At 41.3% G+C, this 23,922-nt stretch overlaps 1 protein-coding gene across 3 annotated transcripts in view; it reads left to right on the top strand.

The window, feature by feature from the left end:
* PRR5 (proline rich 5) overlaps positions 1-23,922 on the top strand; it is a 500,142-nt gene that overhangs the window by 337,866 nt on the left and 138,354 nt on the right. For all 3 annotated transcript variants that reach the window (XM_069228276.1, XM_069228277.1, XM_069228275.1), the window contains one exon: positions 9,988-10,068. In XM_069228276.1, coding sequence (XP_069084377.1) covers positions 9,988-10,068 — 81 coding nt within the window. The remainder of the gene's footprint in view (positions 1-9,987; positions 10,069-23,922) is intronic.

Genomic DNA, 23,922 nt, shown 5'->3' with positions numbered 1-23,922 from the left:
TGACAAGAGGGGAAGCAACGAAGGGGTAGGGAAAGGTGGGCGAGGCAAGCAACAACAGGGGAGAGGTGGACCAGAAAAGTAACAACGCAGAGGGAGGGAAGAACAAGGCAAGCAGCAATGCGGGAGAGGGACGAGGAAGGGAGTGTAAGTAAAAAGAAACAGTACTTTACCATACAGTAAGTAATTGTGTTAAATACATACTATTTTTGTTTTTTTTGTTTTTAAAGTGATTTTAGGGTTTTGGAAGGTAAGGATGACTTTAGGATTTGAAGGAGGGGGCTTCAGAGCTGGGGTGGCTAGAGGTAGAAGGAGATGGGGTGACTTGAATGCTGAGAATGGTTAGAGGTAAAAGGAGGTGAGGGTGGCTTGAGTGTTCAGGGTGGATAGGAGTAAAGGTAGGTGAGGGTGACTCGAGGGCTCAGTGAGGACTGGATTTCTGCCATAATCCTGCTAGATTTAGCTGCAGTTTTTGATATTGTAGCTCACAGTATGCTCCTTTCTCACCTTCATCAAGCCAGCATTCGAGGAAATGTCTTGGCCTGGCTAGTCAACTATTTTAAGCACACTTCCCAGGCTATCCACCTCCCCCTTTGCATTCAGACTTCATAGAAATTATCACATGGATCCTCCAAGACCCCTTGCTCATCCCCACTCTTCATGTTGCCCATTTGGCAGCTATCAGTTATCTGACTCTACAAAGCAGGTTATTCTGGTCAGTTTAATGGCACTCGCATGGATAATTTCGTCTCTGTGGTCTCTGAAATGGCCAACAATTCTTCACAAACAGCTGATAAAACAGAATTTTTCATAGTCATCAAATGCCCCATTTTATGGTCTGCCAAATCATTTATGCCAGCCACCTACCCCAGCACGTCGTTGTAAAAGAGTGATTCTCTTTTGGTCCTTTCACTTTATTATTACCCCAAATGAACAATCTTTCCTTCTACTTTTTCTTCCATCTTCATCCTCTTGAACTGATTATACCTTTATCGACTTGCCAGTCAGTAGTCTGGGCAGTCATCTGGTTATGCTTGGACTACAGTAACTCCCTAGGTCTTTCTTTCCAGGCTTCTTTCCAGGATCCAGCATGCCATTGCACGGATAATCTGTTAGCTTTCCCAGCATGCCCACATATCAACACTGGCTCCTTGTGGCCAAACTTACCTCATTTAACTCTTTTGTTCACTGTGCTTTTCCCACACCTATGAGCAAAATAAATTCACCCTCTACTGTCCTCCCCGCCTGCTATGCTTGGCTTCTTTTCAGTATCACCTTCTGCTTTGGAGGCTGAGCCTTTTCTTATATGGCAGCCAAATTACTGAACTCTTTTCCTGGAGCTGTCTTAAAGATCTTAATAATTTACTTTTCTGAGTACTATTTTAGAGTTTTGCGAGTGTATTACTCTGTCACAAATGTGACGATTATCCTGTTCACCTAATTACAAGTGCATTATATCCTATAACTAGGAAGACGGGATATCCGTCACATTTGTAATGGAGTAGCCCATCTGCCAAACTCTAAATCAGGCCCCTAGTGAGTTGTGACTTTCTCATCCTTTCGATACAGGCTGCCCTTCGGATGATGATGTGCATGTCCTAGAATAGAATTTCATAGTGCTGGCTCAGCATTTACATCACACTCTTGTAGTTGTGAAACTGCTTGTGAATAAATTCCTACCAAAAAGTTCAACATAGAGTCAACCTTAATTTAGCCGACACCCTTATCTAGTAACCGATATGGATTCCTGCTGGATTCCTGTTTTATTTAAAATTGACCTAAATAATGTTATGTTAATCTTCCCTCAGACCTGATCACTCTAAGCTCCGTTACAGGGTTCACATCCTTGGTGATCCGATCTAAGATTTATTCAGGCACATACATAGTATTGGGCTCTACAAAGTCCAGTTAATGTGCTTTATTCTACCAGAACAGATCAGCCAAAATTTACATTCTGAGGGTAACGCTAAACTTTTCTAGAACTAAAGTTCACATGGCCTGGTACATAAATATCCATACTTGTTGGTAAGTGAGCATTTCTTTGTATGAGTTTTGCCAGATGTCATATCTCAAAGTACACAAAAAAAGTGATAAATGGAGTGCTTGAATTTATCTTAGCCATTGGTAGTTGCTAGGGGTTGTATCCCGGGCCATCGTTATTTTGCTCAGCATGCCACCTGCATTTGGACTTAGCCATATATATATAGATCAACCTTGACCCTGCTCCAGTAGGAACAGTTCAACCTGAACTGCCTTCCCACTTCCTATTCAAACTGGAGCACCAGCACTCGCAGACCAGTTTCATCCTTGTTAGGGTTCATCAGCCGGGTATACCGTGGTTTCAGGGGCACCGTGTGCACAGGACCCAGTTCTGTGAATAACCATACTACTTAGGACGTTGAACTGAAATATAGAAAAAAGAAATGCTTGAAATGCTTGAATTAATCTCAGCCACTGGTAATGACTCAGGCCACATCCCATTCAGTCTTTATTTTGCACACCATGATGGGTTAAGACTGATTTGCTTATGGCTGGGTCCAAACTGAGGAGACATGACCATAACATTTATAGGTGTACCAAGCATACATTACTGGGTATACTGAAACTTCAGATATTCCATAAAAGCTAATTATTGTCTCCTCAACTTCTAATGGCATTGAATAAACATGAACACACTTGCTTGAATAGCGAGATTCTTTACTTGTTACAATTGCATGACTTCCATGGTAAGCTCAAGTTGGATGGGTATGGCCACATGTGGCTCGCTGTGCCATGCCATAGGGCTTATGCTGTACCTCACCACCAGTGGCCAAAAACGTCTGGGGGTTGCTTGTGTTCCTGCGCAAAGGGATGCTACCGAACTTTTTTTGATGTGGGCTGTTCCTTATGCAGCAATGACATGTGTGCCTTGTAAGGAGCATTTTTGGGTGTTGACCCAGGTGCTGCCTTTCTGCCGCCTGCAGAAGCCATAACAGTAGTGAACACGCAGTGCAATAGTCGCCCTAACTCCAGAGGTGGATGGACCATTCTGCTCACCAAAGACCCTCAGGACCTTTAAATTAAAGGCTTTACGGCCAGTGCCCTGCTGGGATAGAGGTGCCTCAAATTTCTGCTTCTCAGCAACATCAATGATAAACTGTTTTTGAAGCGCTGCCTGCACTGATGCTCCGGGATCCTATGCAGACTGCTAGGTACCTAAAAGAGACACCTCATGTTGATGCTGTTAGGCCTGAGCAAGTGGTATCCTGTATGGCCAAAGTACAATCTTCCACGTAGAAAGAGAAATGTTCATGAGGTCATACCGTGCTGTGTCGTGACCAGTAATAATCCTCTTTCAGATTTTGTATTTATTTGTTTGTTTATTATTTTTTTTACAAAAAATATTTAATGGAAGCCAGCCATATGAGCATAAAAACAGTGCCCCTTTGACTTGGAATGTTTTTTTTTTACATAGCGTCAGATTAATTTAACGTGATGGTTATTAATGAAGTGACCATGGTGTATCAGTTGAGGTAATGAGGGAATCCATAAGTTGAGCCCGTTTCACAAAAGCAATTGTGAGTGCAGGATGTAGTGCTGAAGGGGAGACCTCTTTTACATACCCCCGAATGTCTTTGTGAATCGGCCCTGGAATGTCCAGCTCGTTTTTAGTAAAAGTGTAAAGGGGACAAAGTCCTTTCTATTTGTATCTGAATATTCCGTGAAAAATACCATTGTATTTCCGGTTAAGGTATGTTGATGCAAGAGTACGTAAATGTGCACTATAGAAGTACAGCTATATGCACTCCAAACGCCTTTGTTAGTAAACCCCAAAACATTGCCCCTTGTTAGTAAATAGGAGACTGATCCACCCACTTGCTGGATTGCACAGTGTGTTTCCAGGAATCCTGGGCTCAAATCCCAGCTTCTGCACTTGACCCGATTTTGTGGTCCGAGGCAAACCATTGTCCTTCTCAGTGCCTCATGTTTCTTGAATGACTGATTCGAGATGAAGAAATGCAGTTCACGGTGTGCGTGACATAAAAACGTCACTCCTGCATAGAATAATAAGGAAAACCAGTGACATATTTAACATCTTCATTGATCGTACATACAGTGCACATGGCAAATATATTTTTCCTGGTTGGCTGATGGCAACATTTTTGGCACAAAGATTTTCTTCAATGATCTGAGTTTGTAAACTTTTCAATAAATGCCATTCAATGCAGTGGTATTATCTAATATATTAAATTGAAACATGATCAGTATTGGCTAGTAATTATAACTGCATTTCTTCGAAAACCAACAGGGCAAACAATATGCTGCAAATCTGCCCTTCTCTAACCTGGTCATTGGGTCAATATTACATAGGAGGAATCCAAAGTTCTCCCACAGAACTTACATGTTCAAGTGTCAAGCTCTTTAGTTTTTGTTTGCCCTAAAAATGACAATGTGCAGGCCTCTATATACCACACCATTGACATTTCTAAGTGCTATGAATAAGTGTTATTACAACATTATAATGTTGAGTAGCTCCGGGCATATAATGGCTGTTATAAGTTGGGGGCTCCAATATTCCAATGTTTGTCTTCTGGTTTCTCCCTTTTTAATTTAGAACATTCTATTCTTAGTGGGTGGAATTTTCTAATAGCCTTATAGTCCTTATGCATCAGGCCATACCTGTTGTTAAAGTCCTTGTTAGAGCCTGCTGCTCGGGCCTATACCTTGGGTCCTGGGTCTTTTACAACCAGTATAGCCCTCAGCAGTAGTTAATAAGGCTATAATAACCAGGTTTATGATATTCACTTGCAATGAAAGAAGACTATGTTGGCCTTGCCAGGATTTTAAATTGTGATCTGTTTTTCAACATTTAAGTCAGCAGCAATTGTTTAACTCACTGAGCCATCTTACAAGTTATTAAACACTATAGAGTGTTTCCTTAGCAGCTTTTGCCATAATTGAAATTAAAAGTAGTCGTTATTGTTACTTAACATTGCTTAGTGTTCTGCTGTTTTACGTGCGGCCTCGTAGCGCTCCAGTTACTTCCAGCTGATCACTCGCTTAGCAGTTGATCACTGTCCTTGATTACTCACAGAGTGCAGAAGAATGTGCAGAAATCATTATGTTGTCGCTCACAGAGGAAAATAATTAGAGGAAACCCTGGTGACAAAACTGATTTGCTTGTGCTTGGTCGGTGTTATTAGTGGCTGGATTAGAAAAAAGAAAATGGACTGGAATGTGGCCCAGAGTAATTATGAATGACTGAGATTAATTAAAACATTTCATTCATCAAATTTTTTTCTTCTCCCCTAAGAAAGCAAACCTCTTTTTTAACAAATAAAGGCAAATCTAACATTGATTACATTATATCCATAAGTTTGCACATCCTTACGTTGTTTTATATCAGAGACGCTGCAGCATCATCACTCTGCCTATAGAAGCGCATGCACTCATGAGAAGCTGCCTTCTCTTCATGGTGGTCAGAAGGCCCTGTGCCAATCAGAGCTTCTGCCACCATGCACCTGGGTCTGCAAGTCACACCTTCCTAAATGAATGCTGTTGAATAATAAGCCAGACCTGGATGAAGCTGCAGCGCTTGACACGAGGCCCCTTGGGATCTTCCCACATTACAGCTCTCACCACAGACAGTGCCAGTGTGCCTCCTGACAGCCTCTTTGCCTCTGCGTCCGCATCTATAGTACAACAAATCTGTATTACAGCCGAAGTATCTGTGGCCCCTTCTGCAATACCAAAGTGTCCCAGGGGTGTGCAAAGTAGGTGCAAACATCCGTTGCGCACCCGGGGCACTTTCGGCTCCAGGACTTTCCATTGAACTACTGCTGTGAAGGACTTGACATCAAAGTGAGATTCAGTGGAGTAGATGCAAAGGTTGGGGAACACTGACAAATGTAGTACACATGCAGTCCGTCTCAAAAGAGTTCCTGGGTTTTCAGCAGTGGTCAACCAAGCCATGCTTATTATGTATCAGGATATGTTTGACGACCTCCAGCAGTTTGTGATTTCCTTTCTGCACCACGTGTCTTCTAAGGTAGCTCAAAGCACTGGCAATACATTGTGATATAGGAAGGAGGCACAATATTACTTGACTCGAACTTGAGGGAAGGCCCTTAGGGATACTGAGAAAATCTACAGATTCCAGCAAATCTTGATTTTCCCTTCAAAAGGATTTCATAAGGGGTTCGGGCTCTTGTCTGCGGTGATGGGTGTGGGCTGGAGGGGTTGACTCAGAATAATTATTTGCTTTGTGTTACGAGGGCGTGACAGACTGGAAGCATGGACCTATGGTCTCAGGGTTTGTGACCTGGTGGGGGGGAGTGGGTGGCGTGACCTGAAAATTGAATTTCCTGGTGGCTTTTGGTGTCCCCATCTACGGTGAATCCCAGATGTTTCTATTAGTTGCTTCTGTTTTTCAATAAATGTCTCTGCTTAGATGATGACGATCAGAGTTCAGTACACCCTTCATTTGCCTCCTTTTCCTGCTCGCTCCTTTATTCCTCGTTATGTCTGTGTTTGCTCCACTGGATCTCCATTCTGTACAAACTGCTTGCCGCTCTGCGGAGGCAAGGACCTGTTTCACATAGCACTACACAAAAAGCATCTCTGCGCGCAAGGGATGACCTACACAGAGTGGGACAGGTCAGCTTAGAAAGTGAAGCTGAACTAGAGCAAGAGACTGGAGTCCCTGCAGTCCGACCAGCTCCATGGAAGGATATCCCGGCTCTGCACCAAAGCAGCGACCAGGCTCACGGATCTCCTTCTTTAAAATGAGTAGAACAGAACACGAAGCACACAGAGGGGAAAGGAGGCCGGTGTGTATTTATTGAGTCAATATATCTTATTAGAAGTCTACATCTGAAATGTCTGTTAAATGCCTGCGTTGGTTGAAGTTGCAAAACGCATAATAAATGGGGTTCACACCTGAAGCACAACAAACGGATTGAGGGGTACCATTGCAATCATAGAACTCCAGTGCCAAAGGCTACACCATGCACGTGCTGCCATTCTGATCTCAGTCAGTTCTTTCAATACGGTCTCTGTCCAGCTGATGGCTGCTTCCTGCAGACTGCATCCCTGCGCCTACCCTGCATCCCTGCGCCTACCCTGCAGCTCTGCGTCTCCCCGGGTCACACCCAGCCTCCCAGGAACCTCAGCTTTGTTTTTTTATCTCTCTGCAGCCTACAGTCCTGTGATAATAATCATAGTCAGTCTTCAGCAGCCCTCCTTAATGCACCAGACTTGATAACTATTGCCATTTCACTTAAATTAGCATTGAAACGACTTCCTGCTGATGATTCCGAATGTTGGGGGGGTGAAGGGTAGCTGCACCAGTCACCAGTGTCTAAGCAGGCTGAGAGCTCCATCTGTATCCTTCTGCTGTGCCTCACTCTGTACACTTTCTCCCAGCCTGATAGAAGTAATTCCAGGCATCATAAAGAAACATTTACTTCTGGTTTACGGTGTACCCTTGTAATGAACCGTTGAATCCCTACGGGAAATATGGGGCTTGGTCGGCCATTTCACACAGCGATTATTTTTTGCTAAGAGTGTGGAAATAAAGCAATAACCTTAAAAAATGTACAAGAGCCCTTACACAAATCCCACTTGGCCTCCTTCTGCTGCTGCTTTGACACCGATTTACTGGAAAACTTGGATCACAATGAGGACCAGAGGAGGGGATGGCTCTGGGAGTGGGAACAGGTTTGCTACCTCACCTTCGAGCGGAATTTCCATGTCTTCTTTTGATGTTCACGATGTACAGCTTCGCTTCACTTTCTCGGATCGTGTTCGGTTTGTAAAGGCACACTTATTTCAGGCCTTGTAGTTGTGCGCCTAACCCAAATACCAGAGGCACTCCTCGTGGGTATCTGTCACAGGCATTAGTTTGGTACCGTCCCTACTACGCTCAAACCCTGTATCCCTAGAAGGGGACATAGTTACCTTGCACTGTGGAAAAAAGTAGAACTTAGTAAGTTAAAGCTCATCAGCTGATGAGGGAAAGTTTGGGAGCGAGTTCTGAATCTGAATACAGAGTTTCAGAAAGAAAGGAACTGCCACTGACGCGCATGGGTGGTACTTATATGCAGCTGTATCATCACTTCCAGGGTCGATTGAGCTCAGCACAGAGCCGTAAGGTGCCACCCACCAGCATGCCAGCGCAATGCTGTTTGAATCCTCCAAATCCAGCCTGGCACCTGAGGGATATTCTAAAGGTGAGAAAGCTGCGGAGCTATGGCTGGATAGAGTATCCACCACAAAGAGCATTACCGAATGTAAGTAACGTTTTGAAAAGCCAAATGCTACAGTTATTTTATTCCAGGAGACTCGGTAGAGGAGGCAGGTCGCAGCTGATTGAGGGGAGTGGTTGGGTGAAGAAGTGACAGTATTCCAATGTATTCACTCCTGTTAGGGGAGTTGGGTGTATCCTCAGAAGAAACAAAGGTTTCGTGGTCAATTGGGTGGCCTGCAGTAGTTCATTTTACAGCTTGCATTTAAGGGTCAGGATTGCATGGTAGTCAGTTATATTCCTAAAAGGCCTTTAGAAGAATTGATGTTGGAATGTGGTATGTTTCTTTCCCCTTCTCACCCTAAAAGAGAGAAGCCCTAGAACAAGTCAAGGAATACTCGCAAGAGGAGTATTAAGATGATGGAAGTGATTGGCCTACTTCTTCAAAGATGTAGGATTTTGAGTATTTGGCATCAAGTTTACCCAAACTCATCTAGGGTCACTTATTTTAGCAAAATATACTATAGTCAAGTAAAGCTCAATTTTTTTCTTAGTTTCTAGGAACGTAGAATGTGATGGCTCTGGTCCCCCATCACTTTTTTTTGTTGGACCCCTTCACTGAATTATATAATGTGCCAAACTGCAATCATAGCTTGCTCCATCCTGTGAGTAGGATGAGCATCCGCTCCTGACACTGCTCCTTAGCTGCTGTCATGTTCACTCCTCCCCCAAGACCAAGGGATGTCTGGCCAGAGAGTGATCTTTGAAATCCCTCCAGTACTGTCTAAGTGATGTGTTTTCTAGTGCTGAGATACCTCTCATGAGGTTTCTATTTGCATTACTTAAATACTTTTTCAAATCGTTCCATGCAGATTTGTCGCCACATGGATCCTGGATTTCATCCGTTCTTCTTTAGTATGGTTAACCGTCCTGGTGGTCTTCACGAGAATAGATGACTCGTCCCACCAAGGCCTACAGACCTTCCGATTGAGGTGGAGAGTATGTGAAGGGGTGTGCCGGCAGTTCCTCTGACCCCGCCCTCAGTTAGTCATGGTTTTGTACTCCCATGGCTTTCTTTGCCGTCACTAACTTCACTGTCCTCAACCCAACGTGTTATGTAGCCTTGTCACGCTTGATTTTCTATGTAAAATTTTGAAACATGCTTATTAAAGCAAAGGGCACTAAGGGCCATATGTACGAACACATTTTCCCATAGACACAGAATGGGCAAAACTGCTTGCTACATCTGGCCCTAAATGTTATGTGTTTCAGGGTTTGGCACGTTCTGGCAGCTGAGTGTATTTTTGGTGCGGTTTAAACGGGCAGGTACTTTGCGTTCTTTAATTAGAAAGTCAAAGTGCCAGAAGGTTTCCGAAGAGGCACTACTTTTAATGGGGGAGTTCCGGCACTTCCAAATAGAAAACAGAGACTGCACCATAGTGAACACCTGCGCTTCTCTGTATCCAGTTTAAGCAAAGTGTGTTATTTTTTAACTTTATCTGCACATTTTGGCAATGTATAAACTTTTCTGTCAAGTAGATGGTGTGAACTAATTTTGTATTTGAGAATATGATTTTAATCCACATCTAATGGAGTGTTTTTTGTGACTCAATAAGAAATTTAAATACACTGAGGACATTCACCTTCCTCCTCATTTTCAATTCATGAAATAATAGGTCTTAAAAATAGAATTGTTTAGAAATGATGAAGCTGCTTATAATAACAAGACATTGGTGTCAATGACGGTTTTAATTTTTCTTTCTTAGCATCCACAATGGTGTAATCGCTGTGTTCCAGCGTAAGGAACTGCCTGAACATGAACTTTACCACCTTAACGAAGGCGTAAGGTGAGTTCTAAACACTCCTGATCCGGTGTATGTGTTTATTAATGGAAGGCTTGGACATAATCCAATGTGCTGCAAAATATACGTTGGAGTGGTAATGTGTGTCATTAAATGTCTCAGCTTCTGGTAGCCTCTCCTGCCGTTTTGTCATACACTGAGGTTCTACTATTTATATTTCGATATACAGAAGTGAAAACTAATATTCCATCTGATGTTGATTGCGAGACATGAAATACGTAAGACATGGATATCTCCAAACACACCTGAAGTCTCGGATGGGTTAAGGGAGACAATCAAGTGTTATAGGTGGGGGCAATCCGTCTACACCAGTAAAAGGCATAGTTCTGGTTGTCTATTTCTGCATGGGTTGAGTAAAGAGAGATATCATTACTTCATAAAGAAAAGTCCCATGTTTACACAGTTGTTATGCTGGATTATGTAGGAATGTATGGCCTCCTGTAAATCCTATCTGCAGTAGGTAAATCAGGTATATGCAATAACCTGGCCTGGAAGAGTGGGACAAGTAAGGACATTGCAGTACCTAAAGGTGATGAGGACTTCAAAAGATACACTCCGGTTCTACTATTGGTCAGGAAAATGCCTAGATCAGATGTATGGAAATGAAGTGTCTAATAGGAAAACTTGTTATCAGAATAAACTAAATAAACCATTTTAAAACCCTCCTTTGACCAGCCGAGATCTGCATCTTATGTAAGTCACAATTAGAAATGGTCCACTGAGGCATATTTAGATTTAGCATCTAACTTAGATCTCAAAAAAGTGTTCTTAAAATCCGATTGCCGTCAGCATCTTCCACTGGCATGTGTGAGGTACTGTTTTGGTGAATACGTGGTGCAGTTTTACTAATAGAGCTATAGAGAAGGTTTCCATTGCCTCTTTGTTTGTTCCATTTATAAGACCTAGTGACCCATGCGACTAAAAGAGAATTCTATCTATGTCATGTGCAAGGTGCTCTTTATTTGGTTACTTGCGTTGGTAGTTAGTTGAGCTTGGAAGATGAGAACCAGGTTGCTAGAATGAGAGAATCACTAAGTATTGGTGCTTTTTTAGATTTGTGATGTATTAATATTGCCCTTTAAACACACATTATTTAAAATGGTGGTATTTTAGCAATTGCAGAAAAAAAGGTCTTGAGTTTACCAGTTTTACACACTTGCATGTTATTTACTGATACTTCTGTTTAAGTCTGGCATTTGACTCTGTGGCCTACAAATCGGTGGTGCAGCAGGAGGAGTGTCATGGTTGCCGAGGGCTCTCGTGGCCCCACCGCACCCTCAATGTATAGTATATATCATAAATTACAGGAACTGTCAGGTAGCTCTCTTCATCCATTGGCCTGCTGTATTGTAATTCACATTTTGCTATCGCCCACCACAGCATAGAGCATAGGACACAGGACCACTTAAACTATTAGCTTACCTGACTGTGAGTGAAGGAATTCTGCTATTACCCAATGTGCAAATCCAACAATAAGTAGTTCCCTTCAGTGTTAGGAACTACTGGTGCAACATGTGCTTTTACATAAAAAACATCTCTCCGTTTTTACCCGTGAATATACTCATTGTATTCATGGAAAGATGAGCCAGCATCAGGTTTGAAAATTCACTGTGTTTATAAATAAAAAACGAACACACATTTGTTCATATTTGCCGTATTTAGTAGAGTCCTTCCCAAACCACAATTAGTGGATAGAAATGTAATTACCATGTTTTAGTAAAAAATAATATTAAAACAACATACTCACCGGTCAGGTGCATGTGTGTTATGCCTGTTTGCTAGTCTTGCTATTTGTGCTCAAGAACAATGAACTGAAAATTGTTTGATGGAGTTGATTCTAAAAATAAGAACACATATTTACTTGTTAACATATTCTGTTATACAGGCTGCTAACCCATGTCATGTCTAAGCAACTAATGTTTTGTTTGAAGCCCAAAGCAGCATTATGCGTGTTTTTTTTGTTATTGGAACTTCACGCCTTATGAGTTTGTGAGTACAAAATGTGTTGTTCTATCCAAGTGATTATATTAGGTTGGAATCTGTTCTCATTCTTGAAGCACTGCCCTTAGAACTCATCTAATTACAGTGAAAGGGAGGACTTGACCTTTCAACCGAAGGGTCGCCGGCTTCTGAGGAAGTAAGTACAAGGCTCTAGTTAGCATATTTCTGGCATTATTTTTGCAGCGACAGCATCTGGACTGAGAAGAATAACAAGACTAACACAAATATTTTTCTAATATTTCTGCTTAATCACGCACTCCACTCCACACTTTTAAAGGAAACAGTACTTTTTAATCGATTTAAATGTTTGCAACCAGAATATTATAAAATGGTTGCAGCACGCCTACAGGGAAATTACCTTAGGAATATCTCGGTTATAGCCTGAAAATTCATCTAAATATATGTAAAATGATGAGCAAGGCAAACTCATATTCACTGAGTAGTCACAAAAAAATTAATTTGATGAAGATGAAAGTTGATTATACATAATATCAGGTTGTTTCTTTGTACAGTACCACCCTCGTTGGCCCACCATTTTAGGGGCATTGCACTTCCACCCTTACTTCCCGTGTCTGTGTGAGCTTACTACAAAATAATGAAAGTTAAATATCGATCTGCCACAATATTGTGGCCAAAATATTGACTAGCACAATATCATAAAGGTACGTTCTTACATATATGTGCCTTCACAATATGTAGGTAGCTGACTATGCTACTGTCCTAGACCGCGCTTAATTTGAGCCGGTGTTTGCAGGGGGGACCCTCCATCACTCATTTTTGGGGACCAGTACTTGATCCCAGCGGGCTTGTTTTTATCCTATTGAGGTTCAATGTTTAAGAAAGTGGAAGACAAGAGAGAATAAGGTGTTACATGCATGATCGACAGAGAATAGACTACATCTTTAGAAGCCTTCAATTGCCACCACGGATCAGTCACCATCCGTACTTGGAGATCATGCTAGAACCAGATGAAGGTCGGTCAGGCTACTAGGATACCAGCTTGTTGCCTCGTCTATTCCATAAGCCATTATAGAGCATTATGATAGTAACACAGAAGGGTTTCTGAATGTACTGGGTGGTATGAGAGAGGAAGCAATGATGTTGGTGGAATCGGCAGACGTTCTAGAAAATTCTATGGTTGGTCTTGTCTAAGTTGATCATCTCAAAGGGGGTGATGGGCAAGGGCAGTCCAACTTTAAAAGTCTGCAGGTGGTGTATATCCAATCAGCAAATCTAGGCTTCAAGAGAATGATTGTGTGTGATCCAGAATAGTTGGACTGCCGGCAGTACGTTGTTATATCTCTTTGATGTTAGAAGGCATAGTCCTCCTGATCGAAAAGTTCAGAAGGGGTAAATGGAAGTGCTGTGGAAAGGTGACATAAGCCATTCCAAAAATAAATCATCCTGCAAAGATTTGAACAGAAAGGAATGGAAAGGTCATGTAAAAGGAAAGAGCAAGGTGAGGGACCCGATAACTGGTAAAAAAAATACTTCAAGAATCCTTCTAGTTTACAGATATTTCCTTAGGGGCAGAAAATGAAGGGGGTAATAGAAAGCCTCCCTCATCTGTGGAATATGGAAATGGTCTTACTGATATCGCAGAGTCCTCTTTAGGAACTGGCAGTGAGGTCCCTACAAGGGGATTTCGAACACTTCAGGTTTACCTTAGGAGGCTAGCATGATGAAGGATTCAAATATTTCTTTTGAACTCAAAAGAGATGGTAATGGAAATAGCTGGAGCTACAAGTGTTCTGTTTGTTCTCCTGTTTAGATATTCATACTAATATTTAGTAATAGATATGTACATTGATGAATACTGTTTAGAAAAAGTGGTAATATACGTTTTATGAAGGAGGTAGGTGTGTGTCTTTTGTTAACATGTATAGGGTATATGACTTGGTGAACATGCAGGTTGAGCCCTTTGGCTAAAGATGTGCAGTTATCAAGTGCACGATTTAGAAATGTACTCTGGTAAACAGTATATGCGGTAATTGGTTTGCCACAGAGCCAGGAAAAAAGATGGCAACATGACTGTCTTCATAAATTAATTATTAATTATGAATACTGTCCTCCCACAACCTAAAGAAGAGCACTTAAGGACCACACATGTTTACTGAGAGCTGTTCCATCCCCTTAAAGAAGGCCGAACAGCCATTGTTTCAGATGAACTTTGCATATCACTGAAATAAAGACTGCATGTTTGGCAAAGCGTCATGAGATGAGACCCGTTGGAGCATGTTAACGCTATGCTTTTCAGATTCATGGCAACATGAGCTAAAGGATGTTCGGCACTCAGGCAACGTTAGTACAACAAGCTAAATGTACATTCCTCTTAAGAAGCACAACTCTTAGTGATATTGCAGAGGATGGGAGCAGGGAAAGAGTAAACGTAACTTGCATCATTGCAGGATTGGTGAAGATTTACAAGGAAGAGGTTGGGTGCCTCATAAATGTATAATGGACAGTTTACCTATATGAACATTACTATACGAAGCCCTTATATTATCTAGTTAATTAGGTGACTTAAGTGGAGCTTCATCTAATCTTAAAAACTAGGTCTGCAATGCTGATATGTGCAGTAAACACAGGAATAGAAAGCAGGCTATCCTGTACTCCTTGGAATCTGTGTATGATTAGTACAGGGGGGACAATGCTATCTACCCAGTCATCGGGCAGGAACAGTCAGCCTGAGGGCACAACAGTAGGTCTATATCCAAAGTTTGTGGGACATAGCAGTGCTTGTATTGATATTCATCATAAATATATTTCGAAAATAAGAATTAGACTAGGCAGATTATTTTTACAAAAAATCCTATTTTTTGTGATGGCCATAAAATAGATTACAATATGGTAATTGTGTAAATGGTACAATTCAGAGAGATCATAGGTTCGTTTCATGCCTATATTTTCAGGGATGTTATCAGTGCAGAAATATTGTGATTCATCTGTTGCGCTGACCCTGAAGAATTTCATTTTTTTATTTTTCATTTTCTTTGTGTTTTTCCTTTCACACCCATATCAGAATGCAGGTTTTGGAACTTATGTTTATGCAGAACACTCTTAACATGCTTGTCACAACCTGCTTTCTCTTTGAAATTACATAGGTCCTCACCATGAAACCGATTGCCCTATATTCCCTACTTGGTAAAAAGACCTTTTCCACTTATACCGATTGATAGTGCTCCTTCCCTTTTGCACTGTATTTGGCACAACCTCCTGCAATCTTTCTTTCTTACTTTCTTGCTCTTCTTTCTTTCTGTCTTTCTTTACTTCCCTTTTTCTTCCTTCCTTTCCTTTTGGCCTTCCTTTCCTTTTGGCCTTCCTTTCCTTTTTCTTCCCCCTTTCCTTCCTTTTTTCTTTCTTTCCTTCCTTTTTTCTTTCTCTCCTTTTTTTTGCATTCCTGTCTTTCTTTCATCTTTCTTGCCTTTAATTCTTTTATTTCTTGCCTTTCGTTTTTAGTTCTTTACTTTTGTATTTTCCTTTCGTTTTTCTTTCGTTCTTTCTTTTCTCTTTTTCGATTTCTATTTCTTTTCATCTTTCTTTGTTTCTTTTGTTCTTTCTTTCTTCTTGCAGTTCTTCTGTTTTTTTCGTTTCTTTGTTTCCTTTTCTCCTTCTTTCATTCCATTCTTCCCTTCTTTCCATTTTTCCTTTCTTGGTTTCATCTCTTTATTTTTGATTTTTTGCCTTCTTTTTTGTCTTCTTTTTTCTTGCATTCTATCTTTCCTAATTTCTTGCCTTCTTTTTTCTTTCATTCCTACTTTTCATTCCATCCTCTTCTTGCTTTCCTTCCTTTTCTTCTGTTTCTTTGCTTCTTTCCTTCCTTCTTTCTCAAAGGCATGAGACTGGCAGCCAGGGGCTTTTTAAAGTCTGTGCTAGCCAAACCTTTTTGATAGTAATACAATTGTGTGTATGCCATGCTTACCTATATGGGTTTTCAGCACCACTTCATCCATTTGTCTGTTTGTGTCAGTCACGTTTTCCTCCACCCCAGTCAAGCATGCACAAGGGACAGTGCATCAGCCCACCTCAGTCAGTGACTGATTTCACTATGGGTTATGGCATGCTGTCCTTTTGCACTTAACACATAAACACACAAAGTAGTCCCCTTCATTGCCAGGTAGTACTATGCTAATGTGTGCTTTTTTACACCAAAAACATTTTTGCCATTTGTTAATGGTTAGTTTTTTTTTGATTGACAAAAACGCTTGACAGCTTCTTGAACAATAAAGCTTTGCAAATACCATGGCAAAACAAAACCGATTTTCTGAAAGGCTGGCTGACAATGCCAGACCTACTTGTTATTCTAGATTTACTTTAGTAACCACATTTTCTAATGTGAAAATTAAATTTCATATAATGCTTGTGTGTATTTGTTCCCCTTTTGGCATGCATCAGCTTGTCGATTTCAGCATTGTGTTGGGGTAGTGATCCACCACCTTAATGTGCTCTAGTTGTAGCATGGTGGGTGATGCTGGAGGGATGTAATCCAATAGTTGCCTCCATCCCCAGCTTCCCCCAATTCTGTTGTAATGCAAGGGCTCTAATGGTTGCTTGTGTGAATTTGCCGGGTTCTGGCATGGTGCAGAACAGGCAATATATTGTCTTTCGTCTCTGCTATGGTGAACATTTCTCTGTACGCAGGTTGTTGCCAGTTGGCGTTATGCAATCCCCTTTTCATACTTTGCCTTTTTTCTGCAGTCTCTTTCTTTGCTTATTTGGGCCTATGACACACTCCTTTTGTCAGTGGGTTTGACTGACCCATTGGTTGAGTCTTGTCTTTGGTTAGTTGGCCCACCTGGTGTCCTGGGGTCATTGCTGGTATTGATTTGATAGGCTATGCCGTTTGGCATGCTCTTGGTCAGTGTTGTGAGAGTGGTTCTTAGTGTCACCTCACATTTTATGATAGTTCTGGACTGGGTTTGCTGGAATCCCTAGCAGACCCTTTTTAGTTTCTGTAATGCTGTTTGCGTGTGCGTTGCTCTTGCTCTGCTGCCTTTGTGCTTGCATGGCAAGCCACTGTCCTGTTGTTTCCTTTGTGCCTAGAGTCAGGCTGTCAGCTTGGCATATCCTTTGGTATGTAAAAAGTGTAATGAGGAAGACAATGACTCTGAGTAATGAAGATTATCAGTAATTAATTCAGGCTTGACTGAGTGGCACATATAAACAGTCAAATGTTTGGGCAGTGTCTGTCGAGATAGGATTGGAGGGAGATCAGGTGCACAGGACTGATGCACTAGTTCAAGAGCAATGAAATGGAAAAGTGATCCAGAGGCAGTCTGAAGATTGCCTAGCAAATATAAAGTATGTGTAAATGTCTTTTGTTCATTTTGTGATAAGTTGGCCACAGTTCTGATCATTCTTAATTTCCAGTAATGGTTATTCTTGATTTATTTTAGCTAACCACGTTTGCTAAGGTAAAAATTAAATTTCATATAGTGCTTGCAGGAGACAACTTCGGCAAATCTCATTCACAGTAGATGTCACAAAAGACTGCAACAAGCGTGGAACTTCTAGTTAACGAATCGTAGCTGTGTCTGTTCTGCCCATCCACGTGCCTCAAAAACCTCAGGGAACCTATTGGTCTTGCAGATGGAATTTATATCCCTTGCAAGCATTTATCACTGGGTCATAACTTGGGAGAAGATAATCAATGCACTGTATACTGCACTGTTTAAGCAGATATGTCTCTTCTCTTCTGTAGATTATTCCTCCACAGTTCTTTCTGTGCACAAGCTCGTATCAAATTGTCATTCGGACCACACAATAAGGTTGGTTGTTTATTTTCATGAATGTTAGACTTTGTTTTTGAAAGGAAACTTCACAAAATTGACGTGGGAAGGCTGTTGCTATATTCTCGTGGTGTGACAATGCAAGAAGAAAATGAAGCTACCTCTTAGCACAGGATTTTTATCACACTAAAATGCCACCAGGGAAAGATATGGATGCAAAATCAAGAGCTATTTATCCATGCACTGTTGTAGTAAGAGCGGTATATTTTTCACATGCATTGTTATGTAATGGCACAGACGGCAGCCGTTACGCTGTGGGTAGTGAAGTGCTGATGGTAGCTAAAAGTAGCTTAAGAACACAAAGATGTCCGTGTAATGGTTACTCATTGTCCAGCATACCGTGTAAACATAGTCAGTGCGCAGGGGTGGACCCTACATCTGCCCATAAGTCTTCATCAAATAAATTCCCCCCACCCCTCCTCAGCGCCTTGAGACCCTCACAGGTGAGTAGTGCACTTTACACATTCCTTGGTTGATTGATTGGAAAAAAAAGAACTGATGTAAAGAAAAACAGCTTTATCTCTTTAAGAAGAAAGCTATAAAAGATTTATTGTGTTGACAAATACATCCTTGTTAGATGGGGTCCCAAACACAGAGTAACCTTTGCTTACTGCAAAGCAATATTCTGTACTGGCTATGTATGTATTCATAGGGCAACTGCATTGCCCACTTCCGACTGTGGTTTCCTGCTAACATGTTAAACGGTGGCAAATACAGGGAGTGCAGAATTATTAGGCAAATGAGTGTTTTGACCACATCATCCTCTTTATGCATGTTGTCTTACTCCAAGCTGTATAGGCTCGAAAGCCTACTACCAATTAAGCATATTAGGTGATGTGCATCTCTGTAATGAGAAGGGGTGTGGTCTAATGACATCAACACCCTATATCAGGTGTGCATAATTATTAGGCAACTTCCTTTCCTTTGGCAAAATGGGTCAAAAGAAGGACTTGACAGGCTCAGAAAAGTCAAAAATAGTGAGATATCTTGCAGAGGGGTGCAGCACTCTTAAAATTGCAAAGCTTCTGAAGCGTGATCATCGAACAATCAAGCGTTTCATTCAAAATAGTCAACAGGGTCGCAAGAAGCGTGTGGAAAAACCAAGGCGCAAAATAACTGCCCATGAACTGAGAAAAGTCAAGCGTGCAGCTGCCACGATGCCACTTGCCACCAGTTTGGCCATATTTCAGAGCTGCAACATCACTGGAGTGCCCAAAAGCACAAGGTGTGCAATACTCAGAGACATGGCCAAGGTAAGAAAGGCTGAAAGACGACCACCACTGAACAAGACACACAAGCTGAAACGTCAAGACTGGGCCAAGAAATATCTCAAGACTGATTTTTCTAAGGTTTTATGGACTGATGAAATGAGAGTGAGTCTTGATGGGCCATATGGATGGGCCCGTGGCTGGATTGGTAAAGGGCAGAGAGCTCCAGTCCGACTCAGACGCCAGCACGGTGGAGGTGGAGTACTGGTTTGGGCTGGTATCATCAAAGATGAGCTTGTGGGGCCTTTTCGGGTTGAGGATGGAGTCAAGCTCAACTCCCAGTCCTACTGCCAGTTCCTGGAAGACACCTTCTTCAAGCAGTGGTACAGGAAGAAGTCTGCATCCTTCAAGAAAAACATGATTTTCATGCAGGACAATGCTCCATCACACGCGTCCAAGTACTCCACAGCGTGGCTGGCAAGAAAGGGTATAAAAGAAGGAAATCTAATGACATGGCCTCCTTGTTCACCTGATCTGAACCCCATTGAGAACCTGTGGTCCATCATCAAATGTGAGATTTACAAGGAGGGAAAACAGTACACCTCTCTGAACAGTGTCTGGGAGGCTGTGGTTGCTGCTGCACGCAATGCTGATGGTGAACAGATCAAAACACTGACAGAATCCATGGATGGCAGGCTTTTGAGTGTCCTTGCAAAGAAAGGTGGCTATATTGGTCACTGATTTGTTTTTGTTTTGTTTTTGAATGTCAGAAATGTATATTTGTGAATGCTGAGATGTTATATTGGTTTCACTGGTAATGATAAATAATTGAAATGGGTATATATTTTTTTTTGTTAAGTTGCCTAATAATTATGCACAGTGATAGTCACCTGCACACACAGATATCCCCCTAACACAGCTAAAACTAAAAACAAACTAAAAACTACTTCCAAAAATATTCAGTTTTGATATTAATGAGTTTTTTGGGTTCATTGAGAACATGGCTGTTGTTCAATAATAAAATTAATCCTCAAAAATACAACTTGCCTAATAATTCTGCACTCCCTGTATTGTAAGAGCAGGACCACAGGTTCATTCGTGTATTACTCAACCTTTGAGCTAGAGCTCATAGAGCTAAACTGATCTTTCTTTCCTTCCTTAGTTTGACAAATGTAGTCAGAATATTGATGTGGCAGAGACACTTACAATGGTACTAACATCCTTTCTGCCTGTCTCATTGTCTCTTGAACTGAGTGTAAAGGACTAGGTTCGTGACTGCGCTGGAAACACGCGGAGTGAGTGAGACAGGCCGGTGGAAGGGCCCTCGGATGAGATGAGTTCATCAATAAGTGCTGTCTTGTCTGCATTAGCCGTGCAGATAGCGCCACTGCCACTTATAATTAGGGAAGTGCTTATTTGGAATGTCTGCAGTGCAATTACTGGTTGGAAAAACAGTAATGCACTGAGGCAGATTAAATGCGCCAGTCTCGGAACAATCCGTGCTGTCTGAGACACTGCAGCTCAGCCTGGCATGCTAAAATCACCGATTCCAATTATTTTGTCTTGTAACTTACAAGAATTAGGTACCTTCATTCGGTATGTGGTATTAAAGTTGTCTTGGTGTAAAAGTGAGGCCTGTTCATGGTTATCCAGACAGAAACTGAATAATTGTTCTGCACCTATTGCATGAATGCCTGATTGTGTTTATCACTCGTCACCGCGTTTGACTGGTTTGACTCAAACATAATACGTATGCTGGATGGCTAACTTTCAAACAGCCATGTGATTGGTAAGAATATCAAAAGCATTGCACCAGATCACCAAATATGTAGGACCGTAGAGGCAAAAACACAGACAAAAAAGTGAAGCTTAAAAAAATAGCCTTTGGGTCACCGTTTGCGGCCTGAAGAAATCTAATCAGAGTAAGAATGACGTAGTCCAACAGCAAAGGATCCTACACAATAGTCTTGAGTCAGAGGAACTAAGTAGTCTGGACACCACTAAAATGAAAGTCGCAGAAAATACTGAGACTAAAGACATTGCATGTTAGAATCCTTTATTTTTCCACGTGGAAGAACAGGCCTCTGTCATTTAGTTGTTTGCTGAAGAGATACTTCTCCACATACTGGTATTCAGAGAAGTTTCACATCATCTATTAATGACGTTTGTGCATCTTATTTAGCTCTTGTCAGAGCATTTATACACTGTGTGGCCAGACTTATCTCAGGCTCAAGAAGCTTGATTATATCAGGCCGCTGCAGAAAGAAGTTTCTTGGCTACCTCTTAAAGCCGGAATAAAGCATAAACTAGAGTGCATCACCCTCAAATCCATAGACCACAACAGTGCTGAATATCTGCTCATAACTATACAAATACTAGCAGAAAAAAAGAACTTGGAGTGTACCAAATCTCACTCTAGCATTCAAGAAATGTACTGCCCAAAGAAGAGAGTCAAACCTTTTCTGGTCCTGTGATAACAGTTTGGAACTCCTTATCTGTAGGGATTAAGGGCCAGATGTAGCAAAGGGTTTTTGCCATTCTGTGTCAATGGGAAAATGTGTTCGTACATATGGCCCTAAATCCTTAGAAGCTTCCTTTAAAAATAAATTAAATAAATAAATAACTCAAACTTTTCTTGTCTCAACTACGTGTGGTATATAGCTTTTTGTTAACCTGTGTTCTCTAAGTATTTACCTCAGTTGGACAAACCACCTACTTCCTCCCCTATCTCATCCTCCTCATTCCCTTAATTTCTTCTCATTCACTTGTCTTAGTGACGCCTTATCTTTCCTTCTAAACTGCTGTTCTATCTCGCATCTATTGCTCTGCTCACATGAAGAGTTACTCTTGCATCATTATGGAATGATTTTTTTTGTGTCTGGTTATCATGCTGGTTCTGATGGCTTCTTCTTTGTAAGTTGAAGCTCCGTCTTCCATCGTTTATAATATGCATAGCGCTCTAATACCCTTGGATGGGACGTGCTTTAAAAGAAACCCTGAATAAAATAAATAAACCAACTCCTCTGATAATTGACAAAATCAAGTGCGGTCTTCTCAGCCAAGATCCATCAAGACCTTTGCAGAGTAAGTTTTTCATCCTTAAGTAAGTCCAGAAAAAGGGAGACCATTTCTATCTAAGATTCAGAAATATACTTTGACATTGGTTTTCTTGGGCATTTAAAAATACTTGATTTAAAGGGATGTCTAATAGTTACACAAACCTGCTGTTGTCTCACAAACTGAACAATTGAACAGAAAGCAGAGTGAAAAATTGTAAAGGAGGCTTTGATAAGACCTAAATAAGATGATAATAATACCTGGATTTGTATAGCATGGCTAATCACCTGTGAGGGTATCCAGGCGCTGTCTTTGGGCACAGAGAGATTAACTGATTTGCCCCGAATCACAGGATGTTGAGCCAATTCCACAACAAGAACATGGATCCCCCGCTCTAAGGTCGGCAGCTTTGGCTGTTAAGCCACATCCAGGCTACACTAAGGGTAAACTTTATGTTGTGGATGGACAATACAGCAATACACTCTGAAATTGAAGCCTTTTGTGGGATCTTGAGTTGACTTGGGCATCTTGATATGAAAGGCAGCTGTGTTTGGACGTGCACAGGATAAAGGTTGTAGTTCTTGCCAGGCAGTTCTGCCAGAATATGGAGGTTTTCTAATTGGTACCCAATTTTGCTTATTTCTAGACCAATTGCTTAAAAATTATCTGTCATATCATAGTGTCTTATGTTGACAGTATTGACAGGGAGGGCTCCAGAGAAGTTTGCATGCATGATAGAGATGAAATAACCTGAACTTGGCTCAGCTTCTCCAAGAACTTCTAGTTTAATCTCGGGTGATCTGTGTTGAGAGGCTGAGATGCAATACGCTGTGTTCTATTTATAGACAATTCAGCCTTCTGTGCTTATTAGGAAGGTGAAAGCAGAACGTGACACATAAAATTACTCACAACAAAGATGTATTGTTTTGTATACATCGAGTATAAGTGAGCCATGGTCTTTTGAGCAGGAACAAAAATGGGCTTTGCTTACTTAAATCGAAATGAACAGTACAATGCGAAATAATATGAGCTACAACTACTGGAATGCTTTCGAGATATGTAAATACTGCGAAAAATAAAAAATAAAACTATGAATTGCAACTGCCAGAATGCTCTAGGAACTACATCAGTTACCAGAATCTACTAAACATTGTATGGTGTAACTTCATGTGCGAGCGGTGCTACAATGATTATATTGTGATTTTTGTTTTATACCCCACCAATGCTAAATTATCAAGAAAAAATGTTTTTCCAAGCATAATCAAAATAGGCGGATGGAAAATGACATTATGCTTATTTACGGGCATGGAGAAAGGTGGTTTTGAGGGCATGGTCTGCAGGAGGGCTGGACACTTCTTCCATTTGGTGGAAGGGGCTATCCTAAAATTATCAAATGCAAAAGTAGAAACCATGAGTTGTCATATCAGTAAGGTGCAAAATTTGACACCATGCGCTGTGTACAAGTTCACACTTCATGAAAAAATGTAGCCCTCTGTCGGACAGCTTGGATGGTTGTGCCTGCTTTCCTTGTGCTATCACATTGCTCAGCAACTACCTAAAGTAAGAATTACACATAGATCTCACTTTCACATATCTGCAGCTTTCATTCATCAATGCGCTTTCTAGAGGCAGACTCCACCCCCTTTCTGTTTACCTCTTCATTCCCGCCCACATTAGACTGTTAAAAACACGGACAAGTTTCATAAACTTGATGTCAAATACGCTTCCTCCTGTGCTAATACACATAAACAGGTAGTTATTATAGTTCCCACTGCATACCTTTC

Source organism: Pleurodeles waltl, chromosome 4_1, assembly GCF_031143425.1.
Source record: "Pleurodeles waltl isolate 20211129_DDA chromosome 4_1, aPleWal1.hap1.20221129, whole genome shotgun sequence".
NCBI classification, from domain to species: Eukaryota; Metazoa; Chordata; class Amphibia; order Caudata; family Salamandridae; genus Pleurodeles; species Pleurodeles waltl.
Note: the sequence above shows the minus strand (reverse complement) of the source record. Positions and strands in the feature narration are given on the sequence as shown.